The sequence below is a fragment of the Coregonus lavaretus genome, assembly GCF_964263955.1.
Source record: "Coregonus lavaretus genome assembly, chromosome: 33".
NCBI classification, from domain to species: Eukaryota; Metazoa; Chordata; class Actinopteri; order Salmoniformes; family Salmonidae; genus Coregonus; species Coregonus lavaretus.
Genome location: NC_140020.1, coordinates 35,986,516 through 36,009,554, shown reverse-complemented (window position 1 = coordinate 36,009,554; position 23,039 = coordinate 35,986,516). Strand labels below are relative to the sequence as shown.

Here is a 23,039-nt window from a genome sequence, read left to right as displayed (position 1 = left end):
TGAACGGAGCAAAGTACAGAGAAATCCTTGATGATCCTTGATCCTGCTCTAGAGCGCTCAGGACCTCAGACTGGGGCGAAGGTTCACCTTCCAACAGGACAACGACCCTAAGCACACAGCCAAGACAATGGAGGAGTGGCTTCGGGACAAGTCTCTGAATGACCTTGAGTAGCCCACTCAGAGCCCGGACTTGAACCCGATCAAACATCTCTGGAGAGACCTGAAAATAGCTGTGCAGCGATGCTCCCCATCCAGCCTGACAGCTTGAGAGGATCTGCAGAGAAGAATGGGAGAAACTCCCCAAATACAGGTGTGCCAAGCTTGTAGCGTCACACCAAAGAAGACCCGAGGCTGTAATTGCTGCCAAGGGTGCTTCAAAAAAGTGCTGAGTAAAGGGTCTGAATACTTATGTAAATGCGGTATTTCATTTATTATTTATTTATTTGTATTTGCACAAATTTCTAAAAACCTGTTTTTGCTTAGTCATTATGGGGTTTTACATTCACAGAGACCAACCAGTAATGTTTTTTTGGCTACATATTGCCAGATTTTCTTAAAACAGCCACATGTGCTCTCTCGTTTCTGCATCACCAAATTTTGCATGAGAAAAAAGATTAGTCTAGTTCAGTGCAGCGGACTGCAGCGGTTTAGTGCTGCCAGAGCACACCTGAGCGTCACTTCGCCACAGTGGCACTCGTTTAGTAAAGTTGGATCAAAGCTGAATCAATGTCTTGGAAGATCACAATGATTAATTAGTATTCCATATAACAAACAAATACAATAGCATAGTATAATGTTAGTGTTACACCAAAAACACCAGCTAGTTTGTTTTGAGATTTTAGTATGGTTAGCTGAATAGTCCAACAACAAAAAATCTAATTCGGCCAAAACTCAAAAGCACCCGAATGTACTACTAGGCAGAATGAGCTTTGATTGAAATAAAATAGAGGAAAGCTATGTCGTTTGTTCACCATCTGCTCTAATTTGCTCACGAAACAGTAATTCAATTGCAAGAACATCTAAATGCATATTCCGGGGGCTGGCAAAACATTTTTTACAATCATATAGGCTACACTGTGCTGCGAATGTCCCGCAAAATCATCCTTGTTGTCCTGCATTTGGGTATTTTAGATGTTGTCACCCTACCTATAATCTATTTTGTTTAAAGAGGACGCTAGCCTTGATAGCCTCCTATATTTCATAACAGAACCTCTGGTGTCAACAGAGTTGTTTAAAGCAGAGACCGGTCTGGTGACCAGGCGACCAGACTTTAGATGTAACTGTTTTTCCGTTAGGATCCTGGAATCTTAATGGGTTCTGTTGCTATCACCGTGGAAGCTTTGGGGCCTTATCTTTCCGCTGGGCTGCGTCGATGCTAGTTTAGTTCAGGTCACAACCTTTCACCCATAACAACCCATATTTTCCCACTCATCTGAAACGCTAAAACATTCCCAAATGCTTCCCAATGGAAAGCCTATTCCGGCCTGATCCCGGCTTCATCCCTGCTCCTCGGTCCTCATCCCGTCTCGGTTAGGAGGGGCTCTAAGGGAACTCTCAGCGGAAGGGATAGGTAGGGATGTTGACGAGATAATAACATCCCTGTTTAGCGTAGACACGGATCTCTCCCACTCCCAGTGTTTTAGCAGCGGGAACCTAAGAACGCTCTGAAAACTCTTCCCTTCCATTTAACAATGAGAGCACTCAATAGAACAGGCTGTCCCAGAGAGTGAATGTCGCTAGCCAGCGCTCACTGCTCAGGGCTGCTAGCTGGCCTTTTAAATCTGAGCTGTCCTTAATGCTATGAAAAAACTGGTTGAATAGTTATTTGACATGTGGAGGTTTTGAGAAATTTAAGGTGATGATGATGGTTATTGAACTGATTTTGTTCGGGACATTGTCATGCAGTTCATAATTTCTCAGTGGAAATTGTGTTTTTCAGGGATTCCAACAACTTTCCATGGAATGTTGTTTGTGTGCTATTGGACACACCCGTTCCCACACTACCTGGTGGTTATTTACGCATCTGTTTTCCACAGTTCTGCTAATAATAAACCCATGTTGTAACACTGGACTAGATCCCCACTCCTCTGGAACACATCACTGTTGCTAACCCTCATTGTCCACCAAAACCAATAGATACAGTACTTTTTTCTTTCTCTCTCTCTCTCTCTTGCTCTCTTTCACGCTCACGCTCACTCTCTCTCTCTCTCTCTCTCTCTCTCTCTCTCTCTCTCTCTCTCTCTCTCTCTCTCTCTCTCTCTCTCTCTCTCTCTCTCTCTCTCTCTCTCTCTCTCTCTCTCTCTCTCTTTCTCTCTGTCTCGCTCTCTGTGAATTTCTTCAGTTTCTAACCTCAGGCCAGGGGCGTCTGCTGTTTAGATTTGTAGATGACAGCAGCTATTCACCTGCTGTTTGGCACCTGAGGGGTGTGTGCCTTCATATTTGCGTGTCTTTATGTGTGTGTGTGTGTCTCAACTCTGTGTGTGGGCCAAGTGTATGTGTGTGTGTTCCAACAGTGTGTGAGCATGTCTGTTTCTGTGTCTATGCGCTCATGGTTTTTAATTCTGCCATCTTTCCCTCCGTCTTTCCCGCCTCCCTTAACCCTGTGAGACCTAAGCATAGATCCAAATTAAGATTTTTTTTATTACCCTTCTGAAATACTTGTAATAGGCCTCTGATTATCAAAAAATGTTTTTTAATTTCAAGTTTGTAGATCAATTTTCTGGAAAAGTAGCAAAAATGCCACATTGGGCTTCAATGGTATGGACATTTTGTGGTAAGAAAACTGTGAAATTCTATAAAAATCACATCATCATTTGCATCAAATCTGAATAAATCGAAAAATGAATAGAATATCGGATTTAGAAAGGCTATATGCGTCTCATGAATTATCCCAGCAGGCCTCCTTTCGTGAATCAAGGGCTCTCCAGCTGCATCTTTTAAGAAGTGAGCTGAATTCCTTATTCAGATATCAAGTCGAATTCATAACTCAGAGGTCTAGGCAAAACCATAATTTCAACTGTAGCCATCCATCATGTCTTCTAGCTGTTGAACTCCCCTCTAATGAACGGTTGGCCTCAATATCATTGATTCAATCTCCTCAAGGAGACATTGTCACCACCCCGATTAACTAATTTTTATAAACTTTTTAAGTCTGAGTTACAGCTCGATACAGATAATTGTAAGGCCTTTCTTGACAATCTTGACTTTAAAACTGTCAGAGCCTGAGGCTGGTGATCTGGTTGCTCCTATAACTATCAATAAATGATGGGAAGCTCTAAAATAAATTAACATCAAAAAATCACCAGGCCCAGATGGAATCCCTATGGATATATATTTCCTTTATTGAAAGAAGTGGGCCCTCTGCTGTTGAATATGATTAATACTTCAATTCAAAAGGGTTCATTCAGGAAATCTGTAAACACATCTCTTATTTCACTGTAATTGAAAAAGTACAAAAATATTGTGTTATGTTCTAGTTATTATCCTTTGTCTCTTATTAATTAATATTTAAAGATATTTTCTAAGGTTTAGCGTCTGAATAAGTATTTGGCTAAACTAATAAATAGGGATCAAAAAGGATTTGTTAAGGGTTGCCTTGCATCTAAGACAATATATGACTATTGCATGTGATTCATTTAGCTCCAGATTCAAATGATTCCTTTCCTATCTTATCATTAGATGCTGAAAAAGCCTTTGATAGGTTAGAATGGGAGTACTTATGGTCAATGTTCCCTAAAAATGTTTCTGGCACTGAGCAAATTTCAGGTCTGCTGAGCGCAAACTTGAACATTGTGAAAATTCTGTGCAACTTCCGGCCCGTGTTTACTGTGAACACTGAGGCTGTACCCGCTTTAAATTACAGTTTTAACAGTGGCCTACCATCAAATGGAGAACAATGCATCCCATAACATTATAACATGGAAATAGCTGTTCTATCATTCAGCCTACAGTAGCAGTAAATGTGTGGTGTTCAATGTAGGCCTACATTCTGAGACTTTTGAAAAATACATGCAGGGCTTGACATTAACCTGTTTATCCACTTCAGACAAGGAGGTGACTGAAAATGTTGATGTTTGATGCAAGAAACCACTTTACAAAATGTTATTCATTATTATCCCAGAGAATCAGACAAGTTATGCTACCCTCTGCCTATTGGCTACTTAGCTTATTCAAGACCGTCTCAAAATACAACACTGCCCCTTTAAGACAAAAAAAAAAGCTCTTTACCTGACTCGCTTTTCAAAGATGGCTAGAAATGCAGACATTTTGTGCTCTTGTAGGAAGTAACCACTCCCCAATTGTTGACTAGAAATTAGCTATAACTGGGCTAATAACTCACTAACTACCAAAGAATATGAACAAATGTGCACAGGTGGCTACAAGCAGCTCTCTCTTTGATCTCAGTACAAGCGCATCTACTCGCGACCGCTCATGCTGTAAACAAAGTCCAGTTCAAAGTAAATGGCACAGATCCATATATGGCAATGGCTATTTGCATATAGGTATACTGCAGCTCTGATTGGTTATGGTGCACAGGTCTGTGTAGAGTATGTGTCACACCCTGGCTCTGGGGACTCTATATGTTGAGCCAGGGTGTGTAGATTCTATGTGTTTTTGTTCTATGTTCACAGTCTATTATTGTATTTTCTATGTTGGCCAGAGTGGTTCCCAATCAGAGCCATATTTAGACAGGCTGTGTTCCCACAGGTGTTGTGGGATCTTGTTCCTTTTGGTTTGTTTCCGTGTTGGTTGTTTAACCTAGGACGTCACGTTATTAGTTTATTGTTTTGTTCGTGTTTCACTTTGGAAAATAAAGTATGTTCGCTCATCACGCTGCGCCTTGGTCTACTCCGTTCAACGATCGTGACAGAAGATCCCACCATACCAGGACCAAGCAGCGTGTCCAGGAGCAGGCAGCCTGAACGTGGGAGCAGATAATGGACGGGCAGGGGTCCTGGACCTGTGAGGAAATCCAGGCCGGGATGGATCGCCGTCCATGGAAGGAGACGGTAGAGGCGCGACGGAGAGAGGAGCAACGGCGTAAACAGTGTCGTCGTCGGACGAGAGGAAACCCCAAAATATTTTTAGGGGGGGGTACTGTCACACCCTGGCTCTGGGGACTCTATATGTTGAGCCAGGGTGTGTAGATTCTATGTGTGTTTGTTCTATGTTCACAATCTAGTTTGTATTTCTATGTTGGCCAGAGTGGTTCCCAATCAGAGGCAACGAGTGTCAGCTGTTGCTGGTTGTCTCTGATTGGGAGCCATATTTAGACAGGCTGTGTTCCCACAGGTGTTGTGGGATCTTGTTCCTTTTGGTTTGTTCCGTGTTGGTTGTTTAACCTAGGACGTCACGTCATCGTTTATTGTTTTGTTTGTGTTATCACTGTGGAAAATAAAGTATGTTCGCTCATCATGCTGCGCCTTGGTCTCCTCCATTCAACGATCGTGACAGTATGGGCCTGAGTCGTGCCTGTCAATGCAATAGAATCCTACTCCAATGCGCTCTGCTTACAAGAAAAACTATTGCACAGTTAGTTTTGGGGGGCCCTTGTTAAGGTCAACGGCATCATGAACCTTACTCAGTACCACAATTTGGTTTTAGTCATTTCAATGTATATTGCGGTCTATTTCCCCCGAAAACAAAATACATTATTTTTTTACTCTGGTCGCATTGAATCGGCTCGCCGGCCAGATCGGAAGTGTCTACTAAAGAACCAAGCCACAACAACGCTCCACCATAATCAATAGCTGATTGATTAAATCAGTCAATCAATTAGTCAGCAGCACAGCCATGGAACCACTGGTCCAAATCAATTTAAATGTCCCTATTGAAAACACCCTGGATGTTTTCAGACGCATCTCGGTTATTACAAAGGAGTCAGGCGCAGGAGGGTAAATCACAGAATAACAGGATTTATTCTGAAACACAGAGTTACGCAGTAATGCGTCGAAACACTCCAGTGCGCAAAACAGGTGCACTGGAATATACAAGGCACACAGGGAAATATCCCGGCGATATCAAAATACACAGAGCTCCACCGAGCTTCTCTATCCTCCACAATAAACAATCACACACAAAGACAAGGGGGCAGAGGGAACACTTATACAGGTACTGATGAGGGAATATGAACCAGGTGTGTGTAATAAACAAGACAAAACAAATGGAATGATGAGATGAGGAGCGGCAGTGGCTAGAAGGCCGGTGACGACGAACGCCGAAGCCTGCCCGAACAAGGAGAGATGGCAGCTTCGGAGGAAGTCGTGACAGTGGAATGTGTTTTGTTAAATTAAGTCATTCAATGCTGAAACCTTGTTGCTCTGGGTATTGGATTGCAGAACCGTGAAGGAATACCTTCATCACAACTCTAGTGTTTGACTCAAACATACCGGTAATTGTAATTCACACAATATTGTAATTAAGTGTATAAATATCCTGCATGTGCCTGCCTGATTTGAGAAATGTATCCATGATGCAATCAATGTATTTATTTTCAATGTGCTCAAATGCTACTGCAACACTGACAATGCAGTTCCATCTGTCCATCTATCTCTATGGTCTGTTCAGGGTTCACCATCCATCCATCCATCCATCCATCCATCCATCCATCCATCCATCCATCCATCCATCCATCCATCCATCCATCCATCCATCCATCCATCCATCCATCCATCCATCCATCCATCCATCCATCCATCTACTTTCTATCCATTCTTATTCAATTGTAGCTCTGTGAAGGAAGACAGAGGTGATTGTGTGTGAGCTAGTTGAGAGTGGTGCCCTCTGAGACCTTACTATGCTGGTGCCCTTTCCTGTATTGATTGCTGTGCAAAGTGTAACAGTGTAACTTCCTCTAACGCTCAGGTGGGTCTGTGCTCTCTAACACCTCTTATTGGACCACTGGAGAGACATTTCTAAGAGTGATGTAGTTGAGGACACAAACGCACTCTCTCGCACGCACACACACGCACAGATCTCTCATCTCCTGAACAAGGCGCTGTCCCTCTAACAGGAAGTGTTGCTTTGGCGATAACCCCGGGCACAGGAAGTGACCTCGTTGAGGTGGCCTGGGGAGAGGCTGGGTGGGATGGAGTGTGGAATGCATGATTCCTCTGTCTGATAGCTGGCCTATGATATTATGGTAGTGAAAGAGTTCCTTAACTGCCTTCTCCACTGAATACACTACAGTTTGGCCTTGAGGTGTATGTGTGTGTGTGTGTGTGTGTGTTTGTGTGTGTGTGTGTGTGTGTGTGTGTTTGTGTGTGCGTGTGTGTGTCTGCATCAGAGAATGACGAGAGAAAGAGAGAGAGACAAAGTTATCTAGGTCAGGAAGAAAGAGTCTGTCAAAGAGCAAAAAGGTTGTAAGTGAGAAAGAATGATATGCAAAACAGAAATGGTACACATTAGAGAGGTAGGTGACCGAAGTTTGACTTATTGATGCCTTAAGAATATCACATTAGTGTCTTTACACAGTAAACTTTGTCAGGTTATTCTCTGTGTACAGAATAACCGAACTATGTTATAGAATAATGTGAATAATACTGTTTGTTGTCACATACAGTAATGGATGCTCTACCACTCTGAAGACAGAACACTATACATTCCTATACACTCAACCCACACATTAGAAACATTGTTCTTTTTCTGAACTTTAGTTTATCTTACTTCTGGGAGGAGGTTTTTATGTCCTGTTAGGGCTGTATGTCCTGTTGTGTGTCCTCTAAATACCTTGTTAAGTGAAGCTACATACATTTTGAAAGCTTCTGGCCATTTTTCAACGTAGATCTGTAAGGAAGCAACACACGTAACATGGACATATTTAGTGTCCACATCAATCGCTGAAAGGCATTTGTGTGGTTTCTGTTAAAGCAATATTTTACAGTCCACACAGGATAGCTAGTGTTTGTTGTCCCTGCTGTAACTGATACTGGGCTGTTTTAGCTCATAGCTCTATTCTGGCTCCTGTCTACTTACACTCACAGGGTGAGACAATAAACTCAGCTCCCTCCAGTTCTCTCCTCATTCACATTCTCTCACTCTTTCCTCCCTTCAGCGTTCTTCTCCCTCTTTCCCGTGCTCTCTCTCACACATACAGGATATGTCAGCAGTGTATTTCTCTCTTTCCCTCTTTCTCTCTCTCCCTCTCTGCTGTTGATAGATACCACCTAGGTCATTGCACATCATTGATATTGATTTAGGGTCGATCCAATCAGAGGGCAAAAGCTACTTTACAGAGGCCAGGTGTGTATGCGTGTGTGTGCACGCAAACACGTGTGTATGCCTTTATGTCTATTGTATGCTCCCATGTCCTTTACCTCCCCTCAGTGAGAACAAGTGTTTAGATAAGCCCTTTAAGTGTCCTCTCCCTAAGCTCTCTACATCTTTCTATGTCTATCCGCTCTCTCACTTCCTCTCTCTCGCTCTCTCTCCTCTCCTCCGTGGGCTGTAGTTCCCAGGGTTTTAGTGGGTGCGGATCAGACCCCAGATTCCCATTGAAGTTCCTCAGCCCTCCTTTCCTCTCTGATCCAGCCAGGGAATTACAGGCAGATGTGCATCAGTCTTTTAAACAACACAGTATGGCCTCCCTCTCCCTTTCATTTTCTCTCTTTTCTCTCTCACTCTTTGTCTCTCTTTCTCCCCCTCCTCTCTCTTTTTGTCTCTTTCTTCTCACTCTTTCTTTTTTTCTGTCTTTCCTTCTCTTTTCTGTCTTTCTCTCGTTCTTTCTCTGTGTTTTTGCTTCTCTGTCAGCTATTTCAGTTTTTCTCTCTCTTTCTTTCTTAATTTCTCTTTTTCCCTCCCTCCATCTATCTCAGTCTGAGGGTTATAGCTCTACATCTTACCTCTTTAACGGTCCTAATCCTCTTAGCTGTAGTAATGTAGCCTAACTTTTACCTCATATTCCTCTGTGTGACCGTGTGTGTGTGTCCTTGTTTGCCTGTGTGTATGTGTGTGTGCTTGTGTGTGTGTGGTTTATTCCTCTGTGTGTGAGTGTTTTGATTTTCTTGTCACTTACAGACAGGGTGTGCATCAAACCCCAGGGAAAGTCCTAATCGTCCAACACATTCTCCCCCTTAAGGTTTCTTTGAGTGGATTTTCACACAGTTGTTGAATTTGTCTCGCTCGCATGTTGGACTTGCTCATTTCCCGTCGGTTAATCAACTTGGACTTGCTTCTCAAAATCACACACAGCACATATTCATTTCTGCATACATAGCGTCTCATCAGAAGTGCCGGTACAGGGGAAAAATACATATATCAATATTTTGATTAGGTAAGGCACACTTCAAAGTCTTCTTATGAATATTCTGCATTGTATCATTGTTGTTTTTTCTCCCATTGGTAGCCATCCGTGTGTTGATATGGGATGCACACAATATGTCTGTCCTGCTGTTGACTCTGCCTCTTTATGTAGGCCTACACACACAGAGGCAAATAGACTGAACGTATCCGTACGGTTGTAGTTTCAAAGCTAAAACCCCCAAACCTCCTAAAGGGCCAATTAACCCCCAGCCACTTATTTTCTCTTTTATTATTTTCCTTTTCCTTCTCTCCATTCACGTGAGAGCCACGTTTTCACCATCCCTGACTCTGTTCTGCGTTTCATTGTCACGTTGCTGTGTATAGGTGTGGTGTGGAATCAGGCGCAGGCAGCAGAGGGTAAGTCCAACAAGACTTTACTATTCACAAAAATAATCCACAACAGCCCGGAGGCAAAAAGACGCACACAGGCGTAATGCAAGCGCACACAAAGGTGCGTAAATCTCTCCTAAACTCTCCTAAAGGAGGTAACTACGGAAAATAGCGTACCGTAACAGGTAGCGCAACAACGACACGAACAATCACACACAACACAAACCTAACAACAAGGAAACTAAATAGGGTGCTAAACGAGACCTAACACAAAACAGGTGTGACTAACAGACAAAACCAAACAAACACGAAACATCGAGCGGTGGCAGCTAGAACTCCGGAGACGACGACCGGCGAAACCTGCCCGAACAAGGAGGAGGAGCCGCCTCGGCCGAAACCGTGACAGTACCCCCCCCTTGACGCGCGGCCCCAGCCGCGCGCCGCCTCCGGCCTCGGGGACGACCAGGGGGACGCGGAGCAGGGCGCGCAGGATGACCACGATGGAATTCGGTCATCAGGGACAAATCCAGAATGTCCCTCCTTGGCACCCAGCACCGCTCCTCCGGACCGTACCCCTCCCACTCCACGAGATATTGTAGACCCCCCATCCGGCGTCTCGAATCCAGGATGGTCCGAACCGTGTACGCCGGAGCCCCCTCGATGTCCAACGGGGGCGGAGGAGTCTCCTCAATCTCAAAGTCCTGGAGTGGACCAGCTACCACCGGCCTGAGGAGAGACACATGGAACGAGGGGTTAATATTCTTGTAATCAATAGGTAGTTCTAACCTGTAACACACCTCGTTCAATCTCCTCAGGACTTTAAAAGGCCCCACAAACCGCCGACCCAGCTTCCGGCAGGGCAGGCGGAGGGGCAGGTTTCTGGTTGAGAGCCAGACTCGATCTCCAGGTGCGTACACTGGCCCCTCACTGCGGTGTAGGTCGGCGCTCGTCTTCTGTCGACGTATGGCACGCTGCAGATGGACGTGTGCAGCGTCCCACGTCTCCTCCGAGCGCCGCACCCACTCATCCACAGAGGGGGCCTCGATCTGGCTCTCATGCCATGGTGCCAGAACCGGCTGGTACCCTAATACACACTGAAAAGGGGTTAGTTGGGTGGAGGAGTGGCGGAGAGAGTTCTGTGCCATCTCGGCCCAGGGCACATATCTAGCCCACTCCTCCGGCCGGCCCTGACAATATGACCTCAGAAACCTACCCACATCCTGGTTGACTCGTTTAACCTGCCCATTACTCTCCGGGTGGTAACCCGAGGTAAGGCTCACCGAGACCCCCAACCGTTCCATAAATGCTCTCCAGACTCTGGAGGTAAACTGGGGGCCTCGATCGGACACTATATCTTCGGGCACCCCGTAATGCCGGAAGACGTGAGTAAATAGAGCCTCAGCGGTCTGTAGGGCCGTAGGAAGACCCGGCAGGGGAAGGAGACGACAGGCCTTCGAGAACCGATCCACAACGACCAGGATGGTGGTATTCCCCTGGGAGGAGGGAAGATCGGTAACAAAATCCACCGAGAGGTGAGACCAGGGTCGTTGTGGAACGGGCAGGGGCTGTAATTTACCCCTGGGCAAGTGTCTGGGCGCCTTACACTGGGCACATACTGAGCAGGAGGAGACATAAACCCTCACATCCCTGGCTAACGTTGGCCACCAGTACTTCGTACTAAGACAGTGCACCGTCCGGCCAATACCCGGATGTCCAGAGGAGGGGGACGTGTGAGCCCAATAAATCAGCCGATCCCGGACCTCGAGCGGGACGTACACCCGACCCACCGGACACTGGGGAGGACTAGGCTCGGTGCGTAACGCCCGCTCGATCTCCGCATCGACCTCCCACACCACCGGTGCCACCAGACAAGACTCCGGTAGTATGGGGATGGGCTCCACGCACCTCTCCTCCGTGTCATACCGCCGGGACAGAGCATCTGCCTTCCCGTTCTGGGACCCAGGGATGTAAGTGATCTTGAACACGAACCGGGCGAGAAACATAGTCCATCGAGCCTGGCGAGGATTCAGCCTCCTAGCTGCCCGAATGTACTCCAGGTTACGATGGTCGGTCAGAATGAAGAAAGGGTGCTGAGCCCCCTCAAGCCAATGCCTCCACACCTTTAGGGCCTGTACTACGGCTAACAGCTCCCTGTCCCCTACGTCATAATTCCGCTCCGCCGGACTGAGCTTCTTAGAATAAAAGGCACAGGGGCGGAGCTTAGGTGGTGTACCGGATCGTTGAGAAAGAACTGCCCCGATACCGGCCTCAGACGCGTCCACCTCAACTTGGAAGGGTAAAGTGGGATCCGGGTGCGCCAACACCGGGGCCGAGGTAAACAGGTCCTTCAGTCTCCCAAAGGCCCTGTCCGCCTCAGCTGACCACTGCAAGCGCACCGGACCCCCCTTCAGCAGAGACGTTATGGGAGCTGCCACCTGTCCAAAACCCCGGATAAACCTCCGGTAGTAATTCGCAAAACCCAAGAACCGCTGCACCTCTTTAACCGTAGTTGGGGTTTGCCAATTACACACGGCGGACACACGGTCCACCTCCATTCTCACCCCCGACGCAGACAACTGGTAACCCAAAAAGGAAACTGACTCCTGGAAGAACAGACATTTCTCAGCTTTGACATACAGGTCATGCTCCAACAGTCTCCTCAATACCCTGCGCACCAGGGCTACATGCTCGGCCCGAGTAGCACTGTACACAAGAATATCATCTATGTACACCACTACTCCCTGCGCCTGCATGTCCCGGAAAAGTTAGTCTACAAACGATTGGAAGACTGATGGGGAATTCATTAACCCATATGGCATGACGAGATACTCGTAATGGCCGGATGTAGTACTAAATGCTGTCTTCCACTCATCGCCCTCCCTAATGCGCACCAAGTTATATGCGCTCCGGAGATCCAATTTTGTGAAGAACCTTGCCCCGTGTAAGGACTCCGTCATAGTCCCAATCAGAGGAAGTGGATAGCTGTACTTCACCGTCACCTGACCGCGGTAATCAATACACGGACGCAAACCTCCATCCTTTTTCTTCACAAAAAAGAAGCTCGAGGACGCGGGAGAAGTGGAGGCCCGTATGTATCCTTGTCTCAGAGACTCGGCAATGTAAGTCTCCATTTCCTTTTTCTCCTCCTGTGACAAAGGATACACATGGCTCCGCGGAAGCGCTGCTCCTGTCTGGAGGTCTATCGCACAATCCCCCTGTCTATGAGGTGGCAACTGTGCCGCTCTGGTCTTACTGAACACGAGCGCCAAATCCTCATACTCAGGAGGAATGTGCAGTGCTGACATCTGGTTCGGACTCTCCACCGAGGTCGCCCCTACGGAAACACCCAGACATAACCCCTCACACTGAGCAGACCACCCTTTAAGAGCTTTCTCTCGCCACGAAATAGTAGGATCATGGGTCATCAACCAGGGAAGCCCCAGTACCACTGGATATGCAGGAGAGTCGATCAGATAGAGTTGAATCGTCTCCTCATGACCCCCCTGCGTCCTCATCCTAAGTGGCGCTGTGACCTCCCCAATCAACCCAGATCCTAACGGACGACTATCTAGGGCATGTACAGGAAAGGGTTTGTCGACTGGAAGGAGGGGAATCCCTAACTTAATACAGAATCTCCGGTCTACAAAATTCCCAGCTGCGCCTGAATCGACTAGCGCCTTATGCTGGGACCGAGGTGCAACCTGTGGGAAACAAACAGGTAAGGTAATGTGCACGACAGAAAGCTCTGGGTAAGTAGGGCGCCTACTCACCTGGGTGGACTCCCCACTGTACGACCGGCTCTCTCCCTCACCAGGGGACCCTCCCCAGCACCTAGCCGCGGTGTGCCCTCCACGCCCACACTTGGTGCAGGAGACTGCCCCCCTCGGGCTCCTACCTCCTCTCCCTCTAGCGCCAGCACCTCCAAGCTCCATCGGACACTGCTCGGAGGCGCTGGAGGGTGGAATGGGAGGCCCCCACCTGGGACGTCCGCGGGTCGCCAGCAGGTTGTCCAGTCTGATGGCCATGTCCACCAGCTGGTCAAATGTTAGTGTACTGTCCCTGCAGGCTAACTCCCTGCGGACGTCCTCCCGAAGGCTACATCGGAAGTGGTCTATGAGGGCCCTCTCATTCCACCCCGCATCAGCCGCTAGAGTCCGAAACTCCAGTGCGAACGCCTGAGCACTCCTCATCCCCTGTCGGAGGTGGAATAGCCGTTCCCCCGCCGCTCTCCCCTCTGGTGGATGGTCGAAGACCGCACGGAAGCGACGGGAGAACTCCGCATACGTGACGGTGGCGGCGTCTATTCCCCTCCACTCAGCGTTGGCCCACTCCAACGCCTTGCCGGTGAGACAGGAGATGAGGGCGGACACGCTCTCGTATCCCGAGGGCGCCGGGTGTATGGTGGCAATGTAGAGCTCCACTTGTAGGAGGAACCCCTGACACCCGGCAGCGGTGCCGTCGTACGCCCTCGGGAGCGAGAGCCGAATCCCACTGGGTTCCGGTCGATGGACGGGCTGGTTGTCCGGTGGTGAAGGTGATGGTGCGATAGGTGAGGCTATGGGAACCCCGCTGGTCTCCCATCGACGGAGGGTGTCCATGACGCCCTCCAAGGCGTGCCCGATCCGGTTGATCCGGTGCTCGTGTCCAAGGAGACGCTCCTCCATGGGGTCGACGGGTGCTCCTGCTGATTCCATCTGGTGGTGTGTGATTCTGTCACGTTGCTGTGTATAGGTGTGGTGTGGAATCAGGCGCAGGCAGCAGAGGGTAAGTCCAACAAGACTTTACTATTCACAAAAATAATCCACAACAGCCCGGAGGCAAAAAGACGCACACAGGCGTAATGCAAGCGCACACAAAGGTGCGTAAATCTCTCCTAAACACAAGGAGGTAACTACGGAAAATAGCGTACCGTAACAGGTAGCGCAACAACGACACGAACAATCACACACAACACAAACCTAACAACAAGGAAACTAAATAGGGTGCTAAACGAGACCTAACACAAAACAGGTGTGACTAACAGACAAAACCAAACAAACACGAAACATCGAGCGGTGGCAGCTAGAACTCCGGAGACGACGACCGGCGAAACCTGCCCGAACAAGGAGGAGGAGCCGCCTCGGCCGAAACCGTGACATTCATGGCTCTCTCCCCCCTTTTTTCTTTCTCTCCCTTCTTTCTCTCTTTTCACAACGCTGTCTATTTTCCACTTCCTCTTCCCCCTCTCGCCCTTGGTTTGGGCATTTCTCTTCCTAACTTTTTGTCCACTTGTTACCTCTGCTACCTCTGTCCCCCCCCCTCTCTTTCTGTGCCAGTAGAGGCCTCAGGAAGTGGGTGGGTGCTGAGTTAGTTTTAGCGACCTGAAAACAGGGAGAGGGAAGAGGAGGAGGTTTAGAAAGGGGTTCAAATAATAAACAGCTGCTGGAAAGAGCCAAGCCACTGGTCGGAGTGAAGGAGAGAAAGAGAGCCGGAGCGGAAGAGAGGGATACCAGCTCGGAGGTAAAGAAAACGCTGAGGAAGGAAAATAGTTGGTACTCAACTCAAAGGTTCCTCAAAGCAGTGTGAAAGAGGAAGAGAGAAGAGGAAGAAAAACTGCTCCCATTTCCACCCTTCAAGGAGATCTGCACTGGACAGAAACTTCTCTGCAGAGCTCCATGACATAGAGGCCAGCTTGCCAGACTCTCTCTCCAGGATCGTGATTCTGATCAGGGGCTTCTCTCCCTGGACACGTGGCCTGGGGCTCCAGAGGAGAAGGAGACATTCTTTCACTAACTGGCCCTGCCTTGGCTGTGAATAGAAGGGTGTGAGAGGGAGTCCAGGCTGGGGCAGGGGGCTGGTAGTAGGGCTAAGACTGCATGCCTCTGTCTCTCTCACACAGTGTGAGAGTATGTGTGATGTGTGTTTGTGTTTCCTCTGCAGTGTGTTAGCATTACCTTAGCAAGCGAGGAATGAGAGGTCGGCAGACCATGTGCCTCTTTGTGTTGCCTCCTTTCCCCTGAGAGAGTGTGTGTGTGAGTGTGTATGTGGGCATGGATAGTGTTTTTTTATCTGGGTAATTGAGAACAAATGCTTGGCCCTACCCCGGGTTGGAGTGTAAACCGCTTACTTAGTGACCGGAGAAGCAGTGGAGGAAGGGAGAAAAGAAGGGAAGGAATATGAGGAAAAGCTTGAACACTTCTTCAACCCCCAGCCCCTCAGTCTTTCCACGTCAGTCTACAAACCTCTCTTGACAGCACTTGGATAGTTCCCTCCAGTCTCCAGACCTCCACACTGACCCCTGGAATTCTACCCCAGCTCAAGGACTTCTTCCCCAGCCTACAGACCACCTCAGACAGCCTCTCACCTCCTACCTCCAGGACCCCCAGCCTCAGCCCAGCTCTCAGGACATCTAACCCCAGGCTTGAGACATGACAGCAGGCTAGCCCCGGCTCCCTTCTTAGCCTGTGCTCCATCGAGGAGGATGCTTCTACCATTTAGCCGAGCAGGGCGAACACACACACTGACTCACACACAACGGCGACAAAGGGTGTGTCAAGTGTGTATGTCGCCTGGTTGGATAGCCCGAATTGGTGTTTTGAGCGCTGGATTTAATTGTATTTGTATTTTGAGAACTGGATTCGACCATATTTGGATTGGATTTGACTGTGTTTCAAGTACTGACCTTGACCGTGTTTTGAAAGCTGGATTTGACCATAACCACTGGAGGACTACCCTATCCCCCGTGACCCTTCTGTGCCTTTTGCCCTCTGTGACCTCAGAGATGATGTAGAGGTGAGGGGGAGGGGGAGGAGACTCATCCTGGAGCCAAAGATGATTGGCTTGAACTTCAGCTTGCAGGAGCTGCTCAGGAAATTTGAAGAGGTAGATTTGAGATGTTTGAGATCGATTTGAGCTCCTATTGAGACAAACTGATCGGAAAGGTTGTTTATTTTTGATGCCACAGATGAGAGCCCAGTCTCATACTAATTCACTGTAGTCTCTGTAGTCAAACACATGAAGGTCAGCTCACCTGTTACTGTCAGCCAGAGAACGTCACCTCTCTTCTATCTAGACACTCTGGAGAAAACGACTGTCTCTCTCTTTTCTCTCCCTCCCTCCCTCCCTCCCTCCCTCCCTCCCTCCCTCCCTCCCTCCCTCCCTCCCTCCCTCCCTCCCTCCCTCCCTCCCTCCCTCTGTCTGTGTAGTATAAAGTCGGGCAATCTGAGTGAAGTAGGTTTATGAAGTATGAGGAGTAATTATTGAACTCATTAAAGCTTTTATCACGGCAGCAACATTATTAGAGTGCCCAGAGCGTGGCGGGGTACAGCGTAACGCATGGGGAGACTGATATTTCTTAAAGTGCTCTGGTCTCAGATGTCTGGAACGCTGTAGTGCTTTATTATTGTCTTCCTAGAGGTTTTGCCACTTCTGGGTTCAAGGTGCATGTGTGTGTCCAGTATTCGTTTACCAAAGCTGCTAGTTGATAAACTAACGTTCTGACAGCTCTTTTAGTTTCCGTTGTGTGTGTGTGTGCCTGTGTGCACTTGTGTGTGTGTGTGTGTGTGTGTGTGTTTGTCAGTCAGCCATTCCTCTGATAGGTACAGCTCTAATACCTTGTTCCTCTGCAAACCAAAATATGTGTAACATTAGGCCCCCTGAGGACAGTGTCTGTTGTCTGAGCTGCTCACAGCCAGCCAATCTCCCATTCATTACTGGGTGTGTGACAGGGACAAATCCATTATCCACTATCCATATGCTGTTGCTGTTGCTCTGTGTCTGAAGAGCGAGAAAATACATGGCTTTGGTTGATGATGTGTGTGTGCCACAGCTATCATATGGACATGGCTAATCTATTCCTAAACACAGTGGAGGTATTGTAATGTTTTTTGAGTAGTGGTTCAGCCATGGAATGTCTAGAGGAATGGCTCTGTGTGTGTGTGTGTCCTCGCTGCTGAAATTGCAGCCATATGTGACCCTCATCTACAGTGTCCTCGTAAGAATATCGCTGAAAGGTGTGTGTGTGTGTGTCTCGTTATGTGTTTGTTTAGCCCCCATGAGTACCTCAGCTTGGGTTGAGGAAACATGTTTGGCTTTTCTCTCTCCTTCATATTTCGTCCCTCTCTCAAAGTAGCCATTCACGGTGGTAGCACTTGTTTAAGTATGCATGTGCCCGTGTCACCACTCAATGAGAAAGCTATTTCATTGCACTAGTGTGTGTGTGTGTGTGTGTGTGTGTGTGTGTGTGTGTGTGTGTGTGTGTGTGTGTGTGTGTGTGTGTGTGTGTGTGTGTGTGTGTGTGTGTGTGTGTGTGTGTGTGTGTGTGTGTGTGTGTGTGTGTGTGTGTGTGTGTGTGTGTGTAATCCAAGCATCACCTCGGCAGCAACTTCCCCTGGAAGAAAAAGTGTTAAAGAGCAAAATCACTTTGGGAATGAGCTGGAACACATCCAACTGACTCACTGGCACAACGTCTCTTTCTTTCTTTCTCTCTCTCTCTCTCTCTCTCTCGCTATTTCTCAAACACACACTCTTTCTCCCCCTGTTTCTCTCTGAATTATCTCTCCTTATGACCTTTAGTAATTTGTTTTGTGGTGGGGAGATAGTTTACTATGATGGAGAGAGAGAGCGAGAGAGATTCATAGTAGGGCCATTCACCTCTATCCCTTGTGAAAATAACTCTCCTTTACCCTAGGCTAGTTGAGAATAATCTGCCACTTGTCCAATTACAGTTTTTTTTTAATTGCTTACACACTAAAATTAAAACTTCCCACAATTAGCAAAACCTTACACTCAAGGAGCAAAACACCGGCCTAGATTTGCACAACTGTAAGCACATTGTCAGCTTCACACTTTTTGCAAAACATTACACACAGTGATTTGCAAAACACTAAACAGATTTGTATGCATTTGACACAGAAATGTATCATGATGTCATTTCCTTGCAATTTCAAAGCAAAGGCTTTCAAATGAACACACCCATGAACCAATTGGTTAAACACAGCCACCAGGTGTGCACACACACTGGTGCTTGATTGTAGACACACCAATCAGGTTTAAGCACTATAAAAAGGCAACAGGTAAGTTCACCTGTCTTAAAAAAAAATGGACGGTGTCAGAGGAAGAGGAAGAGGGATAGGGAGAGGAAGATCTGGAGGAGGGGTAGGACATGCACAAAGAAGAAGACAACCAAATCTGTGTAACAAAATTTGTGCTACAATTGTGGACCATGTAATAAACCACGGACTAACACTGAGGGAGGCTGGACTGAGAGTACAGTCTAACCTAAGCAGGTACACGGTGGCATCAATAGTTCAGACATTTCGTCAAGAGCACAGGTGAGAAACGTATCTTCTGTCAACAGAAAATCTATAGCTTACTGCATGTACTATATCAACAGTTTTGGTAACTATTCCTGTATCATTTTACAGTAAGCTACATGTATTTTGTTTGGCCAACATAGGTTTGAACGTCGAGAACACCAAGGAGGGAGGGGCCCCATATTCACACAGGAGCAAGAGAGAGAGATCATAAACCTTGTTTTGGCCAATAATGCAATCAGACTTAGAGAAATTCAAGCCCATATTGTCAATGATCACCGAATTTTCAATAATGTCCAACAGGTCTCTCTGTCAACAATAGCACGTATCCTTAAAAAACATCAAGTTCTGATGAAACAACTGTATAAAGTGCCATTTGAAAGAAATTCAGACAGGGTGAAAGGCCTGCGGTGTGAATATGTGGTGGTACGTTTTGTTCACTGACTGTATTATTGTGTACTGCACACATAACCTTTTTACTGTACATGTAATTTTACTGTATAGCAGACCTACAGTAAATTGATCTACACAATGTGATCTTTTGCTGTATTTCAGAGAGTTTTGCAAATGGATGCGGAGGAAGTCCTGCATGAGTTTATATACATTGATGAGGCTGGATTTAACCTGACAACAGTGAGAAGAAGGGGAAGAAACATCATTGGCCACAGGGCTATTGTCAATGTACCAGGGCAACGTGGGGGTAACATTACCCTTTGTGCTGCCATTACACAGAATGGGGTCCTCCACTGCCATGCCAACTTGGGTCCTTACAACACTGACCTCATTCTTACATTTTTTGACAGATTACACAATATTATCACAGCAGCAAACCAAAGGGACCAGATGCAATACATTGTCGTCTGGGACAATGTAGCTTTCCATCGTTCTGCTCTGGTCCAAAACGGTTTCATCAACACCCACAATTTACAGTTCAATACCTTCCACCATACTCCCCCTTCCTAAACCCCATCGAGGAGTTATTCTCAGCATGGCGGTGGAAGGTTTATGATCCCCGGCCCTATGTCCAGATGGCCCTCATTCAAGCTATGGTGGAAGCATGTGATCAAATTGAAGCAGCATCCATACAAGGGTGGATTCGTCACTCCAAAAGATTCTTCCCACGTTGCCTTGCAAATGAAAATATAGCCTGTGATGTTGATGAGGCCCTGTGGCCAGATCCAGCTAGACGGAGAGATGTTTAGGTTATTTTTCTTTTTTATTCGGTACTGAACTGTATATGTAATTTATGTTACAGTATTACTGTAAGCTTACAGTACAATGGTACGTTCAGTTATACTGTATGAAAACTGGAAAATGTTTTGTTATGAATGTTTTGTTGAAATGTTCAGTACTAACTGACTTGAGTACATGAAAATAAATACATATTTTCATTAGTCTGCACAATTGGTGTCATGTGGTGTTGGTGAATTTATTTTTACACTTTCTCTGTGTAAATGCTAAAAGTGTTTTAGGTTGAGCACAGGAGTGTTTAACTGATTCAAACAGAATCAGACCATATGATGGTTGGGTTTATGTTATGACAACAAAATAAGGTTTTTATAAGACATTGTAGAGTTTTGACAAAAGTGTTCCATTTTGCAAATTATCTGAGGTGTTGTGCTACTTTGGTGTAGTGTTATGCTAATTGTGTGAAGGGGTTTGAAAAACCGGGCCCTGTTTTCAAAATTGTGCTTAAGCAATTGAAAAAAACTGTAATTAGTTTATTTTCTAACGCTTCTGCATGGAATTATTATGTTCTCTTAACCTTTTATCTTCTACCTAGACCCTAGGACAGAGCTCTCCAACCTTGTTACTAGAGTGCTACCCTCCTGTAGGTTTTCACTCCAACCCCAGTTGTAACTAACCTGATTCAGTTGATCAACCAGCTAATTATTAGAATCAGGTGTGCTAGATTAGGGTTGGAGCGAAAATCTAGAGGACGGTAGCTCTCCAGGAACAGGGTTGGAGAGCCCTGCCCTTCCATGTGAATGACAGGGGTTAGACATTGAGTATGCCAGACAGACAGGCTACCACTGTGTGACGTGTATTCTAGCCTTTCTGAAAACATACTCCCAAAATACTTGACCTAATGTCACATGTTGTTGTCACGTGTAGTCATGTGCAGTCAGTCACCAGTCGGCCATGCCTGTTTGTGTGAAAGGGATGGTTTGCCTGCTTTCTGTTGGTGCTTAGCTCTGTATGCATGGCAGTTTGGCAGTATATGAGTACACTGTGTGAGCTCTTTTAGTGTGTGTGTATCTCTGTTTGAGTGTTCATGGTGTGTGTGTGTGTGTGTGTGTGTATATGTGTGTTTATATGTGTGTCCTTTTCTCTCCCACTTAAAAATGGCCTGAGTTTACTGAGAAATGGAGCAGTTTGACAGGATACACCTCTTGTGTCAGCCTCTGGTAGTACACACACACACACACACACACACACACACACACACACACTCACAGATGAGTCACAGACACACATTCAAACACACTTCCAAATTCTTAATCTGTAGGGCCCACATAGAGTATTAGTATGGAAACCCGCAACGCTTGGTTAGGGTGTGGAGGGGGTTTCGAATGAATTGGTTCTCTATTGGGAGGCAGAGGAGTTTGGAAAGAGTTTATTTTCCAAGAGTCCAGAGTAACTAGGGTACGTTCGAAAAATGTTTAAACTGCTGCCTCTTTGCTTCGCTAGCTCTCCCTCCAGACATGCCTCTGCAGTTGCACACACTGCTAGCACACTCATATGGGTCTCTCTCCATCATTCTCTCTCTCTCTCTCCCTCCCCTCCTCCATCCCCACCATTGTAAAGCTAATAGAAAGTGACAAGCACAGTATTTTGTTGATTTTGATTAGACTTTTTAATGATGTGTGTGCAGCTTTGAAGCTCTGTATTTTATGTAACACTGTAATAACAGACTTGTTCAAACTAAAACCTCTCTCTGTTTCCCTGTAGGATATCCAGGCAGAGATCGATGCCCATAATGATATCTATAAGAGTGTGGACGGGAATAAGCCCAAGAAGGTCAAGGCCCTGGGGACCTCTGAGGAGGCAGTGTTTCTGCAGCACAGACTGGACGACATGAACCAGCGCTGGAGCGACCTCAAGACCAAATCTGCCAACATACGGTCAGTACCATAACACTAAACAACACATCTTTGCTGACATATTACGGTCAGTACTGTAACATACTGATAACATATGGTCAGTACTGTACAGACCTGGGTTGAAATACTATTTCTCAATTACTTTTACATACATTTCGAAGTAAGTATTCTGATTTCTTTGTTTTGTTGTAAAGACAAGTATTTGAATATTGGAATGTATTTGGAAATACTCAAATACACTTACTCAAATACACTCCCATGCATTTAACCCAGGTATTTGAAAATAGTATTTGAAATCATATTTGAAAATGTTTTCAAATAGTAGGCTATTTATAGGAAATTATTTTAAAATACTTTAAAATACTTCCAATAGAAGTAGTTGATTCGGGCCACATGATATGAAAGTACTCAAATACACAGAAAATAAGTATTTAACACTAGAACAGCCATAGGCGAAAAATCTGCAAAAAACAAACAAACGTCCTGCTCCTTCCCTGACTTTTCCTAAATATTTGTATTTTACATTGCTCAGTAGTCAGAATCTTTTAATCACAAACAGAAAAGTATTTAAAGCCTGTTTACCTGTTTTTTTCACACCTATTCCTACCTTAACGGGCCAAGACAAATGCGCTGTAGGACATTGGTAACCAGCCAGGCGCTAATGTGTTTCTCTCCTCACTGAATGAATGATGTAAATGAAATAGAAACTGAAATTGTGCACGTTACTTCACAATTGAATATGAATTAACTGAATGATAAGGAGGGTGAAGAGGGTGATTTAGAACAATAGTGTAATGATGATGAATAATTTGTCATTGAAGGCGGTCTAATTATTTTATTAAGAAAGGCTGAAAATGGTATGTAATCTCCCCTCGGCGAGATTAAAATAAGACAATGCAGGGTCGATACAATCTATAAATGACTCTTGTTTTCATATCTTTCCATGGATATATTTCCACTATTTCTTTATGCAATTCATTCTTTACATTTATGTTATGCATCAAGAGTTGGC

General features: G+C 46.1%; 1 protein-coding gene across 1 annotated transcript in view; it reads left to right on the top strand.

The window, feature by feature from the left end:
- LOC311108421 (utrophin-like) overlaps positions 1 to 23,039 on the top strand; it is a gene marked incomplete at both ends in the record, with an annotated part of 261,765 nt that overhangs the window by 99,724 nt on the left and 139,002 nt on the right. Inside the window, 1 exon segment of the mRNA XM_084151044.1 lies at positions 21,876 to 22,048. Within this exon segment, the coding sequence (XP_084007170.1) occupies positions 21,876 to 22,048 (173 nt within the window).